Below are 18,541 nucleotides of genomic sequence, written 5' to 3' on the forward strand. Positions count from 1 at the left end.
AAATAAAACAAATAATTTCATTTACTTAGCAAAAATCTGAGAATGTACTTGATCAAAATAAATTTTCTTAGCAGAAATCATTTTTTTCATTCGTGTGTATTCAACATTCTCAACTGCGAGGTGACCCATACATTACAACTTAATCTTTGTCTTTTTTTTTACTAATAGTTAGGGTTTCGCATGAAAAATTTTCGTGTGAAAAACTAAAAACTTTTTCCATCAAATAAGTAATTTATATTTAACCCCAAGTTTTCGGGAAATGACCATTTTTAACAAAGTACGTATCTATTATTGTTTATTGCCGTTTCAGTGACGACAATACAAAAATTCTATGCAATATCTTAATTGTGTCAAGTATACTAATAGAAATATTCAGTGGAAATTATAGAAGGCTCACCGATTCAGAAAATTTTAACTGTAGTATTGTATTTTGTTACTGGAAATTCAGAAACAAATTACGGAACTCCGCGAAAACATTGAGTAACAGTTCCGTAAAATTGTTCTAATCCTCAATTTATTTCGGATTTACAGAAAAGATATGTAATTTCAATAATTATTTCTCCCCACGAACGTTCCTAAAATAATAATTCCTTTTTTATCTAAAGGATTAGTTTAAATAATAATCCTATCTGCTTTTTTTCGTAGTTAAGAGCAAAGAACAGAAAAACGACAATTTGTATTGAATTGAACATTGATGTTTACGGAATGAAATTACGAATTCTTCGATAAAATTTCATGGAAAAAATTCCGGACACATTCAACTTTTATAACCAAAAGTATTGTACTACACGTATTACTTGCTTTAATGATCCATCCTTTTACTAATTGATTAACATCAATAATTTATAACTTATATTGAAAACAATGCAGTCAATAGAGTTTATGATTTAAGAGAAGATGAAAAATCTATTTTTGTTTAGGTTTATAATAATTTTCAGTTTGTAATGGCCGAATGTTATAGCCGGAGCATTGATTAATGTCATCCAACAGTTTATAACAGAAATGGCATATGAAAAAATTATTTATTCAGTAATTAGTAAATTATTAACATTTTGGATAGGCCAATTGGGAGCTTCTATTTTTCCTTGTATGGACGGGAGCTAAAGGCATGTGACAGCAGCACATCTAGATGTGGGGGAAGTATTATTATTATTATTATTATACCACGCATAGCGTGGTGTAAGTAATTAGTTATAACAATCCTCATTAAAAAAATGCAATACGTTGAACGATACTATTACTGGTTTCAATATTTATTATGATACTTGTAATGTTACTCAAAATCATCCCCATTTCGATTTTAATTTCAACATTTTGAACATTTTGTTTACTGAACAAAGTGCCAACCCATATATTGTTATTCTTATTATATTACGTGTATCTATGGAATTCCCATTTGCTGTTGGCATATCCTAGGGGAGACCCAGGCAAAGTGGAACCTCTAGGATAAACGGGGTACTGGGTGAAATGAGACGAACGCGGAAAAGCAATTTAAACTCATCTTCAGTCACTTTTTTCGCCAAAAAATGTTAGAGACAGTTGAAAAGTGGGCCAGTATGTTCTTGGAAAATTAATTCTTTCTTTCAATTATAACTTAATTGAAAAGAAGAAGAAAAGAGTGTCAGGCCTAGTAGCAGACCAAGAAGTAGCAGCAAAAGATTTTAATGAACTCGAAACATATAGGAAGAGAACACTATGACTTGTAGGAATTCAACATTTTTTTTGTTAGTTGTAATAAAATTCTGGAAAAATTGAAGTGTTGAGTAATCACTGCTTATGATCGATTATCTCTCATCTCCCACTGAATCTTCTAATATTACACTTTACCCTGTGTCCCGTTATGCCCGGATCTCCACTAAATGTGGATAATAAAAAAACTACTGAATAAATAGTTTTTCTGATACTATTCCGTATTCAGAAGAGCAGGAGATAGCCTGAACGAATAAATTGAAAAACGATCAACTTATTTTCCCCGCAATTCAACATTTATTTGAATCAATTGTGATAATATTTTCAACGAATGGGTCACTTCACACTTCCACAATATGCCTCTCTCCAACAATTTGCATGGGAACATAAAAATTAAAAAAACTGAAAACGGAACTGAGGAAAAATGCGTAAAAAAAATCCCATAATTCATTTCCACACAGATGGAAAAATGAAATGAAAGAATGAACATGAGAAAAAGAATAGATCAAATAAAGAAAAATGCAAAATTGAAAACCGAGAATGAAAAAGTGATTGAGAAGTGAGATGTGTCTAGCATTAATTGATGTGCACACATTCGACAGACATCAAAACTCTCACTGTCAGATACATTCAATCAAGATAATTACGTCTACACCAGTGCAACCACACATGCTTATTCCATTGCTACGAGGTAGTATTCAATATTTGTCTTCAGTCGGCATCTAAATAAATCTATCCACAATCCCCGACAGAATCTACCTCTTTCCATCAATTTAATTACCTAATATTAAGACACATTAACCATTCAATTATACTCAATTAAAATTAATTCTGAATCGATTTCATATTTAAATCAGTCCTCCAATGAAATATTTAATCCTCTGCATCTAATTCTAGTCTATTTCTGTTGACAAATAGCACAAATATATTAAAATATGGATTTTTTTACGAGAAACAATTACGGATTCTCCAGTGAAGTCGAACACAACAAGTTGAATTTAACATCTTCAAAGATTATTCATTTATCTTGGATAGGAGTTATTTTATAAAGGAATGTCAGAAGATGAGTTTTCTAAATGATTAATAGAAAAGATCTCGTGGCATTCCCATTAAAATCTCTCATTATCGAGATAATTTTACATTAAAATACAACTTGTTCTGCCTACACCAAGAAAAAATTATTTTTGCCAAATATTCATTATAGCTGAGTCGAGGCATCTGGAGACGATCCTGATTAGATTTTAATTATCATAATCATGTTTCTCTCGACGATGATTATAACCTTCAGTGGATTCCTCCGATGGTTATTAATTTCCGATGTTTTTGTTCGAAAAATTTTCCACGATTTTCTTAATCTTACTAATTACAAATAGGATTCACTCAAAGCACAAATTGACAGGATCATTTTCGAGAGCGGCACAATTGTTGCAATTGCAATTTAATGGAGATGCTTTGGAAAAGACTAGACCGGAGAAAGACAGTATAGATGTATATCGCGATATGGGTGAATTCCTGGTGAAATTCCGGAAATTTTGGGTCAAACGAGAACTTTCCAAGTCGAAATTTCTACTTTAAAAGTATTGAGATTGCAATTTAAACTCACCCTGAACACCACAACGATGTATCAAATCGTGTGGTTACTTTTTTAATTCAGAATAAGACCGTTTTCAATAACAAATTGATCGTTAAATTATTTGATGGATAATATAATGGTGAGTAAGGCAATATCCAATGAAAACAATTAAATCAAGAAGATCATTGTCTTGAATTCAAACCCTTTTCCCACATGGAATCAACCTAATATAATATAATTGCCTCCCAATAATAATGAGCCCCTAGAAGGCACTCCATATGGATTTTACAACTAGGGCCTTTATATTTTTTTTTTTTTAAGTCAAAATGATCTAGTTCTAGTTGAGATAATGAGGTTTAACTGGTTTAGTTCTATGCGGGAAGAATTCTACTTTCATTAGAAACAATGAAAAACAATGATAATTCCAATGCAAACATGAAAGCGTCGATATTTCAAAACCTACAAACGCGAACAAGGGACTTTTTATATGGACGGATACAAATGATTAAGTACTTCTCTCAAGTAAACGGATATTTGGCAAAAAATGTTTTTTTCTCAGTGTAGTTTAGCAACTCCACTTGACTACTAAATTTATTTTTTATTTGTTAGTGCTTGCAATGGTGGAAATTATTGAAAATTTCATGCTATTATTATTTATAATTCTTTACCCATGCTTATAATCACACTTTTCGAGTCAAGAATTCGAAACAAACGTAAAATATCGAATTTCATCAACTAAAATAAGACATACGAACTGATATAATTATAATAAATAGTAAAAATCACATATCTGACACGTAAGAGTTTTGAGCAATTAGAAATGATTTATTCTGTTGTAAGTCAATGATTTTTAAGTTCATCGATTGATACGAATTGAAATAATAATTGTAACCGAATTAAATAAATAATAGTAATAAATAATAAAATATGTATTGAGAGATATTTTGTCTATGGTGAGAGCATCTCGATTTCTTGATTATGGAGTTTATTGTCAATTTTAGATTAGAGTTTAAGTAGTTGTTAACTGGGGAGGAGTCTCACCTGATGGACTGCCGGATCCGATGTTGGCACCATTCGTCTGAATTGATTGCACTGGACTTGGCGGTCTCTGAGATATTGGTGGCTCCAGGATGTCACGATATTTCGATACCATAAGTACAGAGATGAAGTAAACTATAGCCAGAGACAGAAACTGTGCCTGTTTGGTTTCTTCCTGTAATTCATAATGAATAGGCGATTTTTAATTAAAAAATCCACTTCTTTTTCCGTTCAGAATTCGTTAAAGGAGATTAATGTTAATGAGATTTTTAAGTTTAGAGTTCAATGTTAATTTTAAAATTGTCCTAGCCTCTTCACTATTGTGAACGACAACATGAAAATCTATGATGTCAATCAAAATCTTATGAATTTTGTCAAAATTATATAAATCAAACCATTTCCTCCCCTCAAAGCCCTTTTTTAAAATTACAACATGCAATTGCTGAATCACAATAATTCGTATTGCCGAAAGAAATATAAAAGTAAAAGCAGCACCCCCAATCAATATATTCATTGATATATTCATCCTATCAATGAATCGGTTCAATTAATCCTCAAGAGCAAATCTATACAGTTATTTTTGAATAATAAAAAATACTCACGACATCTCTGTAAATAACAGCTCTCAGTCGATTGACATCCATATCCTGGAGGAGCTTCTCAGGATCCTTAACTGGGCTCAATTGACTTGCCAAATTATCCACAATATTCTAAAAATATAAATCAGTCAGACCTCCCACTGATTGCATCAAAAATCCAGAAAGGGATAATATCTGTTAAACAGTGGTAAACTAGGATAAATGCATTTTTTTCGAGATCAGTTTTTAGTGTTTTTAGCGAATATATATGGCAATATATATTTGCTATCGAAGGGAGATAGGGATACTTTAGATAATACATGTTTTTGTAGGGAAAGGTGAGCGCTGCAAAAAAAATGATTACGAAAATATGAATATTCTACTTCAGCCCCGAAATATTGGGGAAAATGTGCACTTATCCTTGTGCACCTCTTCGTTAGTGATTTGAATAGAATGTCTTAGCTAAATCTAGCATTCTACTTATGATAAATAGATACAGAGATCTCTATTCTTCTATTGAAATGGTAGACACATACCTTTGGCGACGATTGTGCTCCTCGAATAAGGGATTGTATGTGCTGTGATTTATTACTAGAACCAATCTGCCGCCCTAACATGCTGTACGTTCTGCCGCGTTCTTTACACTCTAAGCAGTTTCTAACAGCACAAGTACAGACCTAAACAAGCGATAGATTTCGGTATGTTGAGTATTGAAAAATTGCGGTATTTATGTGTGGATGAACGAAATTTAGCTGTACTACTGATTCCTCTCTGCACTGCCTCCAATTTTATTATGCACTTGCTTCCTCAGACCCGAAAAATTAATGGATATTTTGGTTTTCTAAATTCACCTAGACGTGTGCCAATTAAGCGAGTTGTATGCCAATTGAATAATCCATGACTCATGCATCTAATAAATGTAAAACACTCCAGTATGTCTATTTAATTATTTAATTTTGTAGAGAATTTTGTCGCGAGCAGATGTAGGTTCATGTTTCGTGTGATGTGAAGTGTCCAATTCACTATTCTGGCGGTTAACTAATCACGGAATACAAGATAATATTGTCGCTTTAATAATAGAAATTTGGATGTGCCGAAACTCTTCTTTTTTCAAATGAGAGGAGCATGTCTTCTTTGTTCATATTTTTCGGACGTTTCGTATAATTTTTTAACGAGAACCACAAATTCTTCTTTTCATATTAAGAATTGGGAGTGAAATTCCGAAATTGTTGATGAAAAATTTTGATGCCTTCCACCAAAAGGTTATATTACTATATTTTTTAATTCGCTGGGATATTCGAAGTAGTATCAACTCAAAAGGGCATCAATCTTTTTCGGGAAATCAAAAATCTCGACGTTTCCAATCATTCTAAATGATCTAAATATAACTTAACGAATCCTTTTTCTTAGGTTCTCTCAGGAAATTTAGACCAAGAAGTCGTATTTCAGATAATTTTCAAACATCTAAACATAAATTTTTGAGAGTAATATTTTTATTATGTTGAATGGAAAAATCGTATGTATATTCTCATGAGCAGAGTATATAAGATTAACCGTCATATTTCATATACTTCAAAAGCATAATTTCCTGACGTCAATTTTCTCTCAATTTGGACTGGATTTTCTAGAGAGTTCGAGTCGAAAGGTTGTCTATAAGTTTTTATAACAATTTATAAACCTCTACTTCAAAAAAAATCGGGAAAACGTGAATGGGATTGTTTGAGGGCCATTTTTTCTGATTAAATCTGGTTCTTCCTTTGGGTTCAAATTTCCCAACGAATTCCAAAAGTGATGATACACCCTTTCGGTGGAATTATTAACTTAATGTTGAGCATTGAGAGTTGAATTTTTATTCCAAATTCAAAAATTCTAGTAGAAAAATACTCTACAGAGGTAAAAACACTGTTTCAAGAGGAAAAAAATATACTCTCATATGAAAAAAAAGGCACTTACGCGCCTTTGCTATTAAGGCGGCTATTTGATTATGTATAAACTGTCTTGTGCACTGACGTGACATCATATGATAAATACCAATGACTGTTTGCTAGGGTCTACGGGTAAATACAAACCAGACGAAGACATTGTCGGAGAATTCCACCACTAGACATGTTTTTCTCAGCCTCCAATTCGCCGAAATTTAAGGAACTTGCGAATATAAGTACATCAGCCATATTCACTAGCCTTTGGAGGAAAGACACCGCTACTTCTATGGGCATACCCTGAGTTGGTTCAATGACATCCAATTCGCTCTGAAAGAAATAGTTCAAAATTTACAATTAAGATTAATAAATTACATACTGGAAATTACGCAAGATCAAATGATTATTACAGAAATAATAGTAATAACCGTTATCTCAATTTATGAGAAAGATTGCTCAAAATTCGTACTTTGCAAATATTTGAATTCTGGGCCTGTCCCCAAATATTCTACTTTAATTAGGAGATCAATGTCATCGCAATATATATAATTTTTCAGATGATCTTAGCGTATCGCTAGTTTTTTATTATTTAAGATTTTGACAGCTCATTTTGAAGATATAATTCTTTCTCCATTTTCTTATTTTTTTTTACTATCTTCAGGATTCATTCAATTCATTTTTATTCAAAACTTTATTCCCCTGAGCTTTTGTCAATTATTGTAGAAATTAATACTAGACTCATTCGCTTTCACCGCTGATTAATTAACGTCCAATTTGTTAGCAGTTTTGCTACTAGTGACCTGTGATTAACTTACGTTTGGTGAAGTTGCGGATGCCAAAAGTGGCAGTAGCCCTCCACAAGCAATGATCAAATTATCCGCGAGTTGTGAAATCAGGTGAACAGTGTTGACGACGAAAATAGCATTCTCACTGCTATTAACAAAGTCCAGGACTGATTTCGTTGAGTGACTTCTCCAAACTTGAATGTCAGTCTCCAGGGAGAATAATACATCAGAGAGCAATCTCTGGTGTATGTACGACCACTTGAACTCTGGTATTCTGAACGGAGGTCTGCTGGGGCCTGGACTGAACATTGGTCTCGTCGACGGATTTCCCGGTTTTGATCGTTTTGACTCTGAAATAAAATTTCACTCATTAGAAGATGGAAGTCAAATACTCAAGTCAATTATGGCCCTTTAAATCCTCGTTTTCTGGTGACAGAGGATTCAACTGAAAGAGAATTTCAAATATTCTTCAGCTATCTCTTAAATTTGCCATGCAGAAGCACTTCTTTGAATTGCAAATCTCCTCACTTCACTGTCTACAGCTCGAAAATTCTCCAACAAATTTTTCATATTCTCTCTTAATGAATCTTTCAGATGACTGAATGTTTGTTCATGAATTAGACAAGAAAAATCGAGAAGCGAAGCAGTGAGAAATTTTGGATAAGTCACTTCGAATTCATAGTTGATTATTTATTCGGTTATCGTAATAACAGCCTGAAATTCCGCAAAGAGGTTCTATCACCACCTTCTTTAATTAGTCGGAAAATTTGACCCAGAATTTGACTCTCACAAATCCTATCATTGCTTTATAAATAATTATTGTATAAGACTTTTTTAAAAGTAAACTCTGCCTAAAAACCGCTTGCTAAATTAGCAGATGGAGCTTTGGCCCAAGGCGCACAATATCTAACTTTTATTTTTGACTCCTTGAGTCCTGAACTATAAATCTCGATAGAGAAAACGTACCAAAATGATTTGGATCCACCTGTGTGGAAGTTGAGGCACTCCTTGGTCTTTTCTGGGGTGAAGAATTTTTCCTGGGAACCGGCAACTGCGTCTCTCCATCTCCCTCACCACAATTATCAGTTCCAACATTGGGTAAACTCGCTCTACGATGTACATCATGCTGTCCATTCTTACAACTCGTATCATTAACCAGTGGATTGTCCAATTCATCTCCATTACGACTAATGTTTTGAGGCACACCATCATGTATATTTTTAGTTTCATCACAGACCGTTGATATTGTTGGTATTTGGGTCTTATTTGGCACTTGCGTCGTGTTATCTACAGTTTTTTGAACATCAATACTATTAGTAACACTATCATTTACTTCTACCTCGTCAGTACGCACTGATGTATCTGGATTATCACTTATACTAGTAGAAATATTGGACGGCTCTCTCGTGTCATTCTCAGAACTGTTCTCATCATTATCAAGTACATCACCATCAGCTTTGCACTCACCATTGACAATACTACTCTCTACCAATTTTAATGTATCAACCTCAGCTTCAATCTCTCCAGTTGTAACATCGGTGCAATCATCTACGCTAGTTGAGCAATTTATACTTTTAACAGTATCATTTTTGTCATTATTATTCGGCATATCGACTTTACTCTCCACCGATCCTCCATCCATTACTTTCACATCATTAACAACCTCGTCTTTCTTCTCGACATCATCATTACCTTCAACAGTTGCATTAACCTCATCAGATGTACCATCAGCCTTGACAGCATTAACAGCATCAGTCGCAGAGACGTCAGATGAATCAATATTCACATTCTCATCATCTGTTTGATTCTTCAGCTCATCCTCAATTCCCACACCATTAACTTCATTAACTTTTAGTAGGTTTTCCTTTATCTCATTACTCTCACCATTCTGTTTGTCGACCTCTTTAACCTCAGACTCAATAGTCTTCGGAGTCTTCGGAGGCTCAGGAGTTGTTTGAGATTCAGCAGACTGAGGGCTTTCAGAATTCATCACCTCTTTCTCCTCTTTGTTATGTGGAATGTTTGCTAATTCTACTGGATTCACCTCATCTTCAATGTTCTCCTCTAGTTCTGTGGATTCTATTGGTTCAGCGGATTGCATCACCACTGATGAGTCTTCTGTTTTCTGTACGCTGTCTTCGAGTGGATTCTCTACTTCTGGCATCTTTTCATCCCTAGATTCTGGCTCGGGCTCTTTACCAAGTAATTCCGCCTCCTCCTTTTGATCAGTTGAAGGTTTATCCTCGATTGGAGCTGTTTCTTCAGTCTCTGGAATTGCTTTCTCCTCCACTGATTCATTAGATGTTATCTCACCAGTTCCGTTCTGCAGAGTAATGTCCATCTTAGAAGTTATAATCTCTGGGAGCACTGCAGTCTCATCTGCTTCAAACTCAATCTTTTCAGTTTGCGATGTAATCTTGTCGTTATCATTTGTATCGGTTGTCTCATTCTTTTCGCCGACTATTTCCGCCGTTTTTTCGATCTCTGCCGATTGCTTTGCTGCATCCTCAAGAACCGTTTGCTCATCAGCAATTGCATTTGGGTTTACCTCAATATTGTTGTCCTTAATTTCATCGATCGTTTCATTTGCAACAGTCGTATCAACTGTCACTGCTTCCCCATCTTTCTCGACGACATCAACGATAACATTGTCCACGTGCTCATGCCTGTTAATTTCCCCGTTCTTGTCACCCTCCTGTCCCACTGAATCAATGCTTGAACTCTCAACTTTGTGCACTTCACTGTAAAGCTCACTAGAGCTCTCAATCGATACAACTTCACTAGTTTCGTGGGTGGTTGGTAACGAAAGGGCCTCGCTATTAACTTCCTCGTGGATGGTCGGTGTTTCAACATGATTCTCAACAACTGGTGGTGCTTCTAGCTTTTCACTCAATCTCGAGTCCAATGACACAGCTTCACTCGATGGCAATGCTAGATTATCACTTCGTGACTTGACAATAGATGGGCTACCATCGCTCTCGGTATTGTCAATGGAATTTAAGTCACAGCTGCATGATTCCTCGAGTCTATCATTAGCCTCGATTCCATCGTAATCTTTGTAATTTCTCTCGATACTTTGGACATCTTGGGATTGCTGAACTGTCCATGCCGAGGGTCTGCTGTAACCATTGTTTCCGGTATGCTGCTGATCCCATCCTGAAATTGTGCTGATTGGTCTCTGTTGTCTCACCTCGGGATCTGTTATATTATCGGAACGCTGACGCTCGTAATGCTCGTACATTTGGGCAAATTGCAGTTTAAATTCCTCGTAGGAAACTTTCGAGTGGACAATTGCTAGAGTGTCCACCCACACTCGCCAGCCACCGTATTCGTGCTTGATTGCGTGGTGAAGGAGCATTCGGAACAGGGAGTATACCTGCAAAAAGATTCATTTTTCGTGATATTTTATTGTAACTAGTTCCTAGCTGTAACTACCCTGTATGTAACTGAATCTAATCAGTTTGATGTTGTTGATTAAAATATTCAATATTCCACATTTTTTCAATAATTTCCATTTTTCCGTTGTTTCATTGAACCATAAAATCAATTACCTACATGAATATTTGCGAGAATAACAAAAGTAATAACTATTTTTCAGAAAGTGATAGGTGAAGCTCTACATGTTATTATTGAAAACTTGATCAAATCGATGGAATTGAAAAATTCCAATGACATCGTAAAGAGTGCGTTGGACCCTTTCAAATAAAGAAATGTTGGTAATAGTATGATGGAGCACTTCATGTAATTCAATGTTCCGGAGTTATTACTCATATTAAAACTATTAAAAACGAAGGGAAGAATAAAAATTGAGTCGCTCTCAGTTAGGTATATGGAGATACCTGGAGGGAGTAAGTCGACCTTTAGGGTTCATCGCGAACCCTGAGTCATGTTAAGTGCTGGTGAGGCTTGAACCTTTTTTTAAAAAAAACCTCCGCCACGCGTTGAATTTTCGAAAATACCTCATAATATTATTTTATTAATTATGGATTAACTGCTTTTTGAAGGAAAGCGGAATAGGGGGTGCCCTTACACCCACATCAATATCCACCAAAATAAGTGAGATGACTCAAAGAGGTTTAATTCATTAATAGCCACTCAGTTCGGATAATAAGAATGTCTATTTAGTATACTATTTAGGATATAGCACAAAATAATAAAAAGTATAGAACGGAATAAGTTGGAAATGGAAGTAGCTCTAATATACTTTCACCGAAATTTTGATTAAAGCCGTTCTTTAGTTTTCAATTTTCTCAGACACAAAAGCCCTGTAAGCTCACAGAGACTTCCTTACATCCTTCTTTCCATACTTTGAAAGATATTAATAAAACCCTGTAATAGATGGATTATCTGACATTAGGGTAGGGTAGAGAAAATAAAAAATTACGAACCATATCTGATATTTTCTGTTCCTCGGTATTCTTGGGATGAATATAAGCCATTGCAATGAGCCACTCCTGCCAGACGGACATTTGCAGGACTGTCCGACGATTTTCTCGATTATTATTACAGAGAAGTGTCATATCCGATAGAAACAACTTCTTAACGTCCAACAGCTGTTCCGTTTGCTTGGATTGTCTTATCAGTGTGGCAACGACTTTGAGGATCATGGGATTTTCCAATCGATAGTGGGACTCTGGCTCTGGATGTCTCGTGTAGAGAATATGCTGGCTTATGTGTTCAGTCATGATCTCATAGAGAACATTATACGTTGGGAGAAGTAGAGTCTCTTCGTTCAGTAAGAGACGCTCTGATAGAAGAGTATAGAGGTTGTGGGGACTCATGACATCGTATTTGCGCTTGTGTGTGCTACGACTCAAGAAAAATCCCAGGAGTTTGAGTGCTTGGAGTCTTATCAGTTGGCTTTCAGCAGCCATGAGCTTGAAAATGGTGCGAACTCCCTGTTTGGCATCGAATGCTGGTACCATTGAGGAAGGATGCTCTGACATCAGCGAAATGAGCATCTGCAGAACGTCGTGAAGATTCTCATCCTCGTGCATTGTCGTCAGGTAATTCAGGATGCTCTGCAGCTCATCGTCCTTCACACCGTTGCCAATCATTATCAGCTGCTTTAGGAAAAGAAGAATGTACGAGCGAATTGTCAGGATGTCCTTCTGCTGCGGTCGTGGCCCATCTGTGAAGGTAAATTTTGTTGAGATCCGATAAGTCCGCTGTTGGTTTCGTCTTCTCTACATTATATCATTATTATTATCACTCATTGCAAACAGTAAATGCATTTTTCTGATAACAAAAAATTTTTTAAATCGCCCAATAAACCCTCATTAATCTCTTAACATAAACCAATTATTTTTTAATGTATTTTCAAAGTTGAAATACACTTGTTATTGCCAGTAATTGAGGCATAGAGGCTAATGACTATAACTTAAATTGTTATTAATATGATGATCTTGACTCTAAAACTCTCCAGAGAGATGTAATTGTTCCATAGAAACAGATATTAAAAAAATTTCATTCTCAATTATTCTCCATTCGGATAATGACATAATCAATCAATTAATTAGTAAAATGCCTTCAGATTTCCCTTCGGTATTCTTTCATCAATTGAATTCAATACCATCCACTAATTAGCTTAATTCTCCATCGAATTAAATGCGGCAGATGAAAAGTTCTAATTTTTAAATAAAATGAAAATTCACAATGGACTGCTATCCATTTGAATAGAATTGGAATATGCAATTAATGAATGAATGCTGAGATCTTCATTTATATGAATTTTAATGAAAACTTCTCACCCATTCCCTTCGGTGTAATTCCACTTTTAGCTCGTGGATTTGCCACCCAATAGTAATACTTGAGCGTATGAACTGTTTGCAGAACCGTTGATACACGCCTGACGTTTGAATAAATCTGAGTATCGCTGAGAAACTCCGTAGCCAAGTATGAATAAAGACGTGTTTGCACTGGAGCTGGTGTGTAAATCCATAGAGCTGGATTAAACAGTACATGGTCCAACAGCTGCCACGTTAAAAAAGAAAAATAAAACAACTGCATCAGCATGGATCTGCCTGTTCTTCGGACACGCCGAATCTAGTCGACTTTTTCCTCAGGCTTTGTTTCTCTTATTTTTTAAAATTAAACTCAGTGTTTCAAAATGAGAGAAATATTTTCGCAAAATTTTGCGTAAAAACTGATGACATTGCACTGATATCAATGATATTAATGTAGTCGAAACAATAATTTTAAATGTTAAACGCATGCAATTGTGAAATTTCCAGTGGGATATTTAATTGAGGTGAATTCGGGAAATTGCTGAATTGTAATTGTGTTATCTGTAGGGCCATTTTGCCCTGCATTATTGATGCGAGTAAATCAGTGGAGAAGTGGTTCAATATTTCAAGTGATTTATAATAGACTCGGTGATTATGAATTTATTACACTGTTGAGCGATTTTAGCATGAAATATCGCATACCTCTTTGTAATTCCAAAATGTCATAACTTCCAACGGAATTATAATTACGTTACAATTGCCCGATAATACTGGTAATTGTAGCTGATTTTTTCATTGCAATGCATGATAATACAATTGGAAAATTAAATAAGCACGTCAATTATTCTGATATATACGTTTTGAGAATAGAAAAAAAATGAAAAAATCGACGAGTCCCGATGATTCGCGAGATTTTTAATCAATTACGAGTGATTAATTTTTGATTACTTTGGTACTTAGATAATATTTTTTGGTTCACTTGACATTTGATATGAGATTTGAATTATGAAGTGGGGAATAAGAACATGCGATTAATTTGAATTACTCCGCATCGAAATAATTTTCTAATGTAAATGGCTAATGTTTGAATGTTTTTTCGTCTTGCAAGTGATAGATAAATGATTTTGAGAAGAGACATATGACGAATACATGAATCATTGATGAAAATATTGTGCAATAATGTAGAAAAACTGTGAAAGCTTGAGAAAGTCGATAGATTACATGCGGTCCAAGGTCTCGAAAGCTCATTGTTCCATATCTCCCTTGCATGCTGCTATTTTTTTATTCTCTCTTTGATGTGGCCATAAAAATTCCATATTTGGCCGACATCCAATCGCAATAAAATTGAATAAAATAACACTGTGGCAGTCACATAAACCAGTAGATTGTGAATTTGAAAAAAAAATGCTAAAAAAATGGTGCAAAATTCATCAGAGAAAGGACATGCCCGATTTTTCGTTAATAAAAAATCACACCGAGAACTAGTAAAAAATATTGCTCCATTTTTATTTTCCATTGGTTCAAGAGAATCTGGGGTGTCAGCAGATAGTGAATGATATAGATGAATCGATAACGAATTGAATCTCAATATACCTGTTTTAATAGTAAATCACTGTTAGCACTGAGGCAGGTGACAAGGTGCTTAGTGAGTTCCAAAAAGGATGCAAGAACTTCGGTGGTTAGATGCTCTCTGCTTGCTCGTTGGAGCATAAAACTGATGACTAGGAAGCCTCGATTTTGTACCATATGCTGCTGCACTGTCTGTGAAGTTTCTACGAGGTCACAGATGAATCCCAAAAGTTTCGAACTGAGAAAGAGCCATATTTACATTTACTAAATTCATACGGCGAGAAGAAATTGAGGGTGTCGTGAAAATTTCGTTGAATATTCACACTTCTTATCTTCTATGTTTACAGAGTAACAAGGGCATCAAGGGTCAGAGTGCCTTCAAATCAATAATTGTAGTACTTAGTTTCAGTCGTCGATGCAATATTGGCAATGCGGGAACTATTTGATTGTCAGATTATTAAACACAGTGATAATCGGGAAAGTAATTAGAAAATTGTGATAAATAAATTTGCTGAGAATAAATGGGAGAAATGCAACGAGTAGACCTCCAGTTTTTTTGTTTCTATATTATATATATTTCTATATCCGTTTCTATATTTTTGTTAATTTCGAATTTTAAAGATGACAAACAACCACTCGAAAGCCATTCCTAACTTGTTTAATAATTTTTTGTTGTTTTGTTTAATAATCTCTCATTGCGTTGGAATAAAAATTTATTGAATATAGTAATGAAGAAAATAGTTATCAATATCTTGAAATAATTTAATACATTCGCTACGTCCTGCATTATTCGAAAATAACTAATAAAATTTATTTTACCATAGGGTAGGATCTCGCTTGATGTCGTTGGGTGCTATACAATCATAAGGCATGTCCAATTGTGAAAATAACGGAAATAACACCTGAATTCCTCCGATGGAATTCAGTGTGCTATGTATGGAATGTGTAATAACTGCTTTGACGTCCTGCGAGAAAAATGGGAAATTTAATTATTGTCGTATTCATTTTGCTTTTGTTGAAGACATTTTTGTTTCGTTAAATTACCTGGAGCATAAGAGCGTGAGGCGTGTGAACGAAGTAAGATACATTGCCTTTTGGTGCACTTTGGAGACACAATTGGGAGTCCGTGGCCACTGGATTATACATGAAAACGATAGCATTCGATAGTTTGCCATCGTACAATACCTATAAAGGATTAATCAACTTTTTAACCTCAACAAATGAAGTTTTATGTAAATGAATCACTTTAAATCGCTCGAGTATTCTATTCAGAAATAGTTTACTCAAGGCGTTCAATACCTTATCAGTCCATCTAACTGTTCTCATGAAATTCCTCCGTTAATTTTTTAGATATGCACCAAGTTTCCCTCAATATTCAATACTACGTCTAAAAAATCAAGCTAGCTTCGATCAATATAATTGATTACCTATTCAGCGCAGAAATAAGTGGTTAATGAGAGAGTTAAGAAGAATCTTTGAAGAAGCCTCATCACAATTCTTTTGCAACCATTTATTGATTTGATAATAAAATTGTATAAGTTATGCGTAAACGAATCGAATTTGTTTGCATAAATTGTTTATAGATATTCAAATATCTCTTACAATATGATACAGATCATTCAAACATCTCTAACCAGTTAAGTCATCGAATTCATTAATAAAATTGCCTTGAAAATATTTTGAAATCAATTGCTCACTGAAATATTGAATGTGAAGAAGGTTTTCCGGTGGAATGGAGAGTAGAGAATATTGATATCAATATTCATGTCCAACCATGAATGTTATAAATTATTGCAATGGGAAGAAACAATCATGTATGCATATTCCAAATAGTACTGAGGAGACAAAGGGAAGTGTCTCTTCTGATGTGGAAGTCATTTTTACATAGAAAATACAAGGGAAAAGTCTTCATAAAGGAGATGATACAAACAGCAAAGAAATTTCGTTTGATGGCAGCTCTTACAAAATGTCTGTTTTATGGACACATGTTCAACATGTTTTATTGCTTTTTAAGAATTCCAGTGAGAATTGAGTTCTCTTCATTCCAAGAAATTCAGGATGGAAATGTAATTTGTCTTTACTGCGTGTTAAATTTGAGTACCACCGAGAGAGATAAAAATCACAGAGTATGCCACAAAACAAATGGAATACAACAAAATTACATTGGAATTTCATTGCTTCCGCGGCTATTTTCCGTTTGGAAAGAATAACGATTCAATTTGATTCAAAGTAATGGAATTAAAAGAGAATATTTTGTATGTATCGCGTGATCACGCAGGAAAATCCGAAAAAATATATCGTCGCAAGTTGTTCGATAATTTCTTTCATAATTACTCACCACACAAGTAATGACACAACAACACTACAAATTCATAGCATTACCATATTTTAGAGGCTGTTTAGCAATATACATCAAGTTTATACTCAAAATCCATATTTCACCTTATTAGTGCAACGTATTTCTAAATTTAGATTTCAAATTATGTTGCGGAAATCACTCCAATTATTGTAAACAAGTAGTAAGAAAAATGAGAAAAAGTCTTTTAAGGGTGGCAGATCGAGATATTGATTCCAAAAAATGTAACGTGTTTATAAAAAAATGTATAATGAGACAAAAAAATCCATTTAGTAGTCAATAACAACATAGAATCAAAATGGAATGTCAAATGTTATCGGTCCATATCTCGACCTGCAACACAATTTATATATATGTATATATATATATATATATATTCCCGCCCTTTCTACCCTGTTCTGGCTAATTGGCCCTATCTCACCCTATGCATGCGGCTGTGGATTCTACACTGTACCGTATTCACTTTCCTATGGAACATAGGAGTGACATGGGAAACCACAGCAAAAACCATGTCGGTACAGGCGTTTACTTTATTAGCAACCTCTCGCTCATCGGTACTTGCAAAGAGGGTTGACTGAAGTAGAGGCTCAGTTCTAGGGGTTTGAGTGACCCCAGCGGCATCGTAGTACTGCGGTAACTGCCTCAGTAGCAGTCCCGCTGTCAGAGGGACCAGTTAACTGGGTGAATTTTATTTTATGTGTTACGCAATTGGTATTCACTGAAATTGAAAAATGAAAAATTTTCAAAAAAGTATCAGAGGAGCGTAAAAATGGAAGAGGTATTCACTGAATTTTGAAATTTTGAAATTTTTCGAAAAGTATCAGAGGAGCATGAAAATCGAGCAGGTATTCACTGAAATTGAAAAATTCGAAATTTCCAAAAAAGTATCAGGGGAGCATGAAAATCGGGGAGGTATTCACTGAAATTTGAAAATTCCAAATTTTTGAAAAAGTGTCAGGAGAGCATGACAATTGAGGAAGCATTCCCTCAAATGTGAAAATTCGAAATTTTCAAAAAAGTATCAGGGGACCATGAGAATCGAGGAGGTATTCACTGAAATTTGAAAATTCTAAATTTTTGAAAAAGTGTCAGGAGAGCATGACCATTGAGGAAGCATTCCCTCAAATGTGAAAATTCGAAATTTTTGGAAAGGTATCAGGGGAACAAGAAAATTGAGGAGGTATTCACTGAAATTTGAAAATTCAAAATTTTAAAAAAAGTATCAGGGGAGCATGAAAATCGAGGAGGTATTCACTGAAATTTGAAAAATTTGAAATTTTCAAAAAAGTATCAGGGGAGCATGAGAAT

At 34.7% G+C, this 18,541-nt stretch overlaps 1 protein-coding gene across 4 annotated transcripts in view; it reads right to left on the bottom strand.

Annotated features, from left to right (window-relative positions):
* rg (rugose) overlaps positions 1 to 18,541 on the bottom strand; it is a 126,531-nt gene that overhangs the window by 99,194 nt on the left and 8,796 nt on the right. For 3 of the 4 annotated variants that reach the window (XM_011301440.1, XM_011301444.1, XM_011301441.1), the window contains exons 9-19: positions 15,922 to 16,062; positions 15,697 to 15,842; positions 14,902 to 15,115; positions 13,333 to 13,555; positions 11,971 to 12,713; positions 8,549 to 10,958; positions 7,613 to 7,932; positions 6,948 to 7,127; positions 5,415 to 5,555; positions 4,903 to 5,010; positions 4,304 to 4,475 (exon numbers count right to left, since the gene is read on the bottom strand). In XM_011301440.1, coding sequence (XP_011299742.1) covers positions 4,304 to 4,475; positions 4,903 to 5,010; positions 5,415 to 5,555; positions 6,948 to 7,127; positions 7,613 to 7,932; positions 8,549 to 10,958; positions 11,971 to 12,713; positions 13,333 to 13,555; positions 14,902 to 15,115; positions 15,697 to 15,842; positions 15,922 to 16,062 — 4,798 coding nt within the window. The remainder of the gene's footprint in view (positions 1 to 4,303; positions 4,476 to 4,902; positions 5,011 to 5,414; positions 5,556 to 6,947; positions 7,128 to 7,612; positions 7,933 to 8,548; positions 10,959 to 11,970; positions 12,714 to 13,332; positions 13,556 to 14,901; positions 15,116 to 15,696; positions 15,843 to 15,921; positions 16,063 to 18,541) is intronic. The other variant, XM_011301443.1, reaches the window with a different exon arrangement.

This window comes from Fopius arisanus, unplaced genomic scaffold (assembly GCF_000806365.1).
Source record: "Fopius arisanus strain USDA-PBARC FA_bdor unplaced genomic scaffold, ASM80636v1 scaffold00022, whole genome shotgun sequence".
In the NCBI taxonomy this organism is placed as follows: Eukaryota; Metazoa; Arthropoda; class Insecta; order Hymenoptera; family Braconidae; genus Fopius; species Fopius arisanus.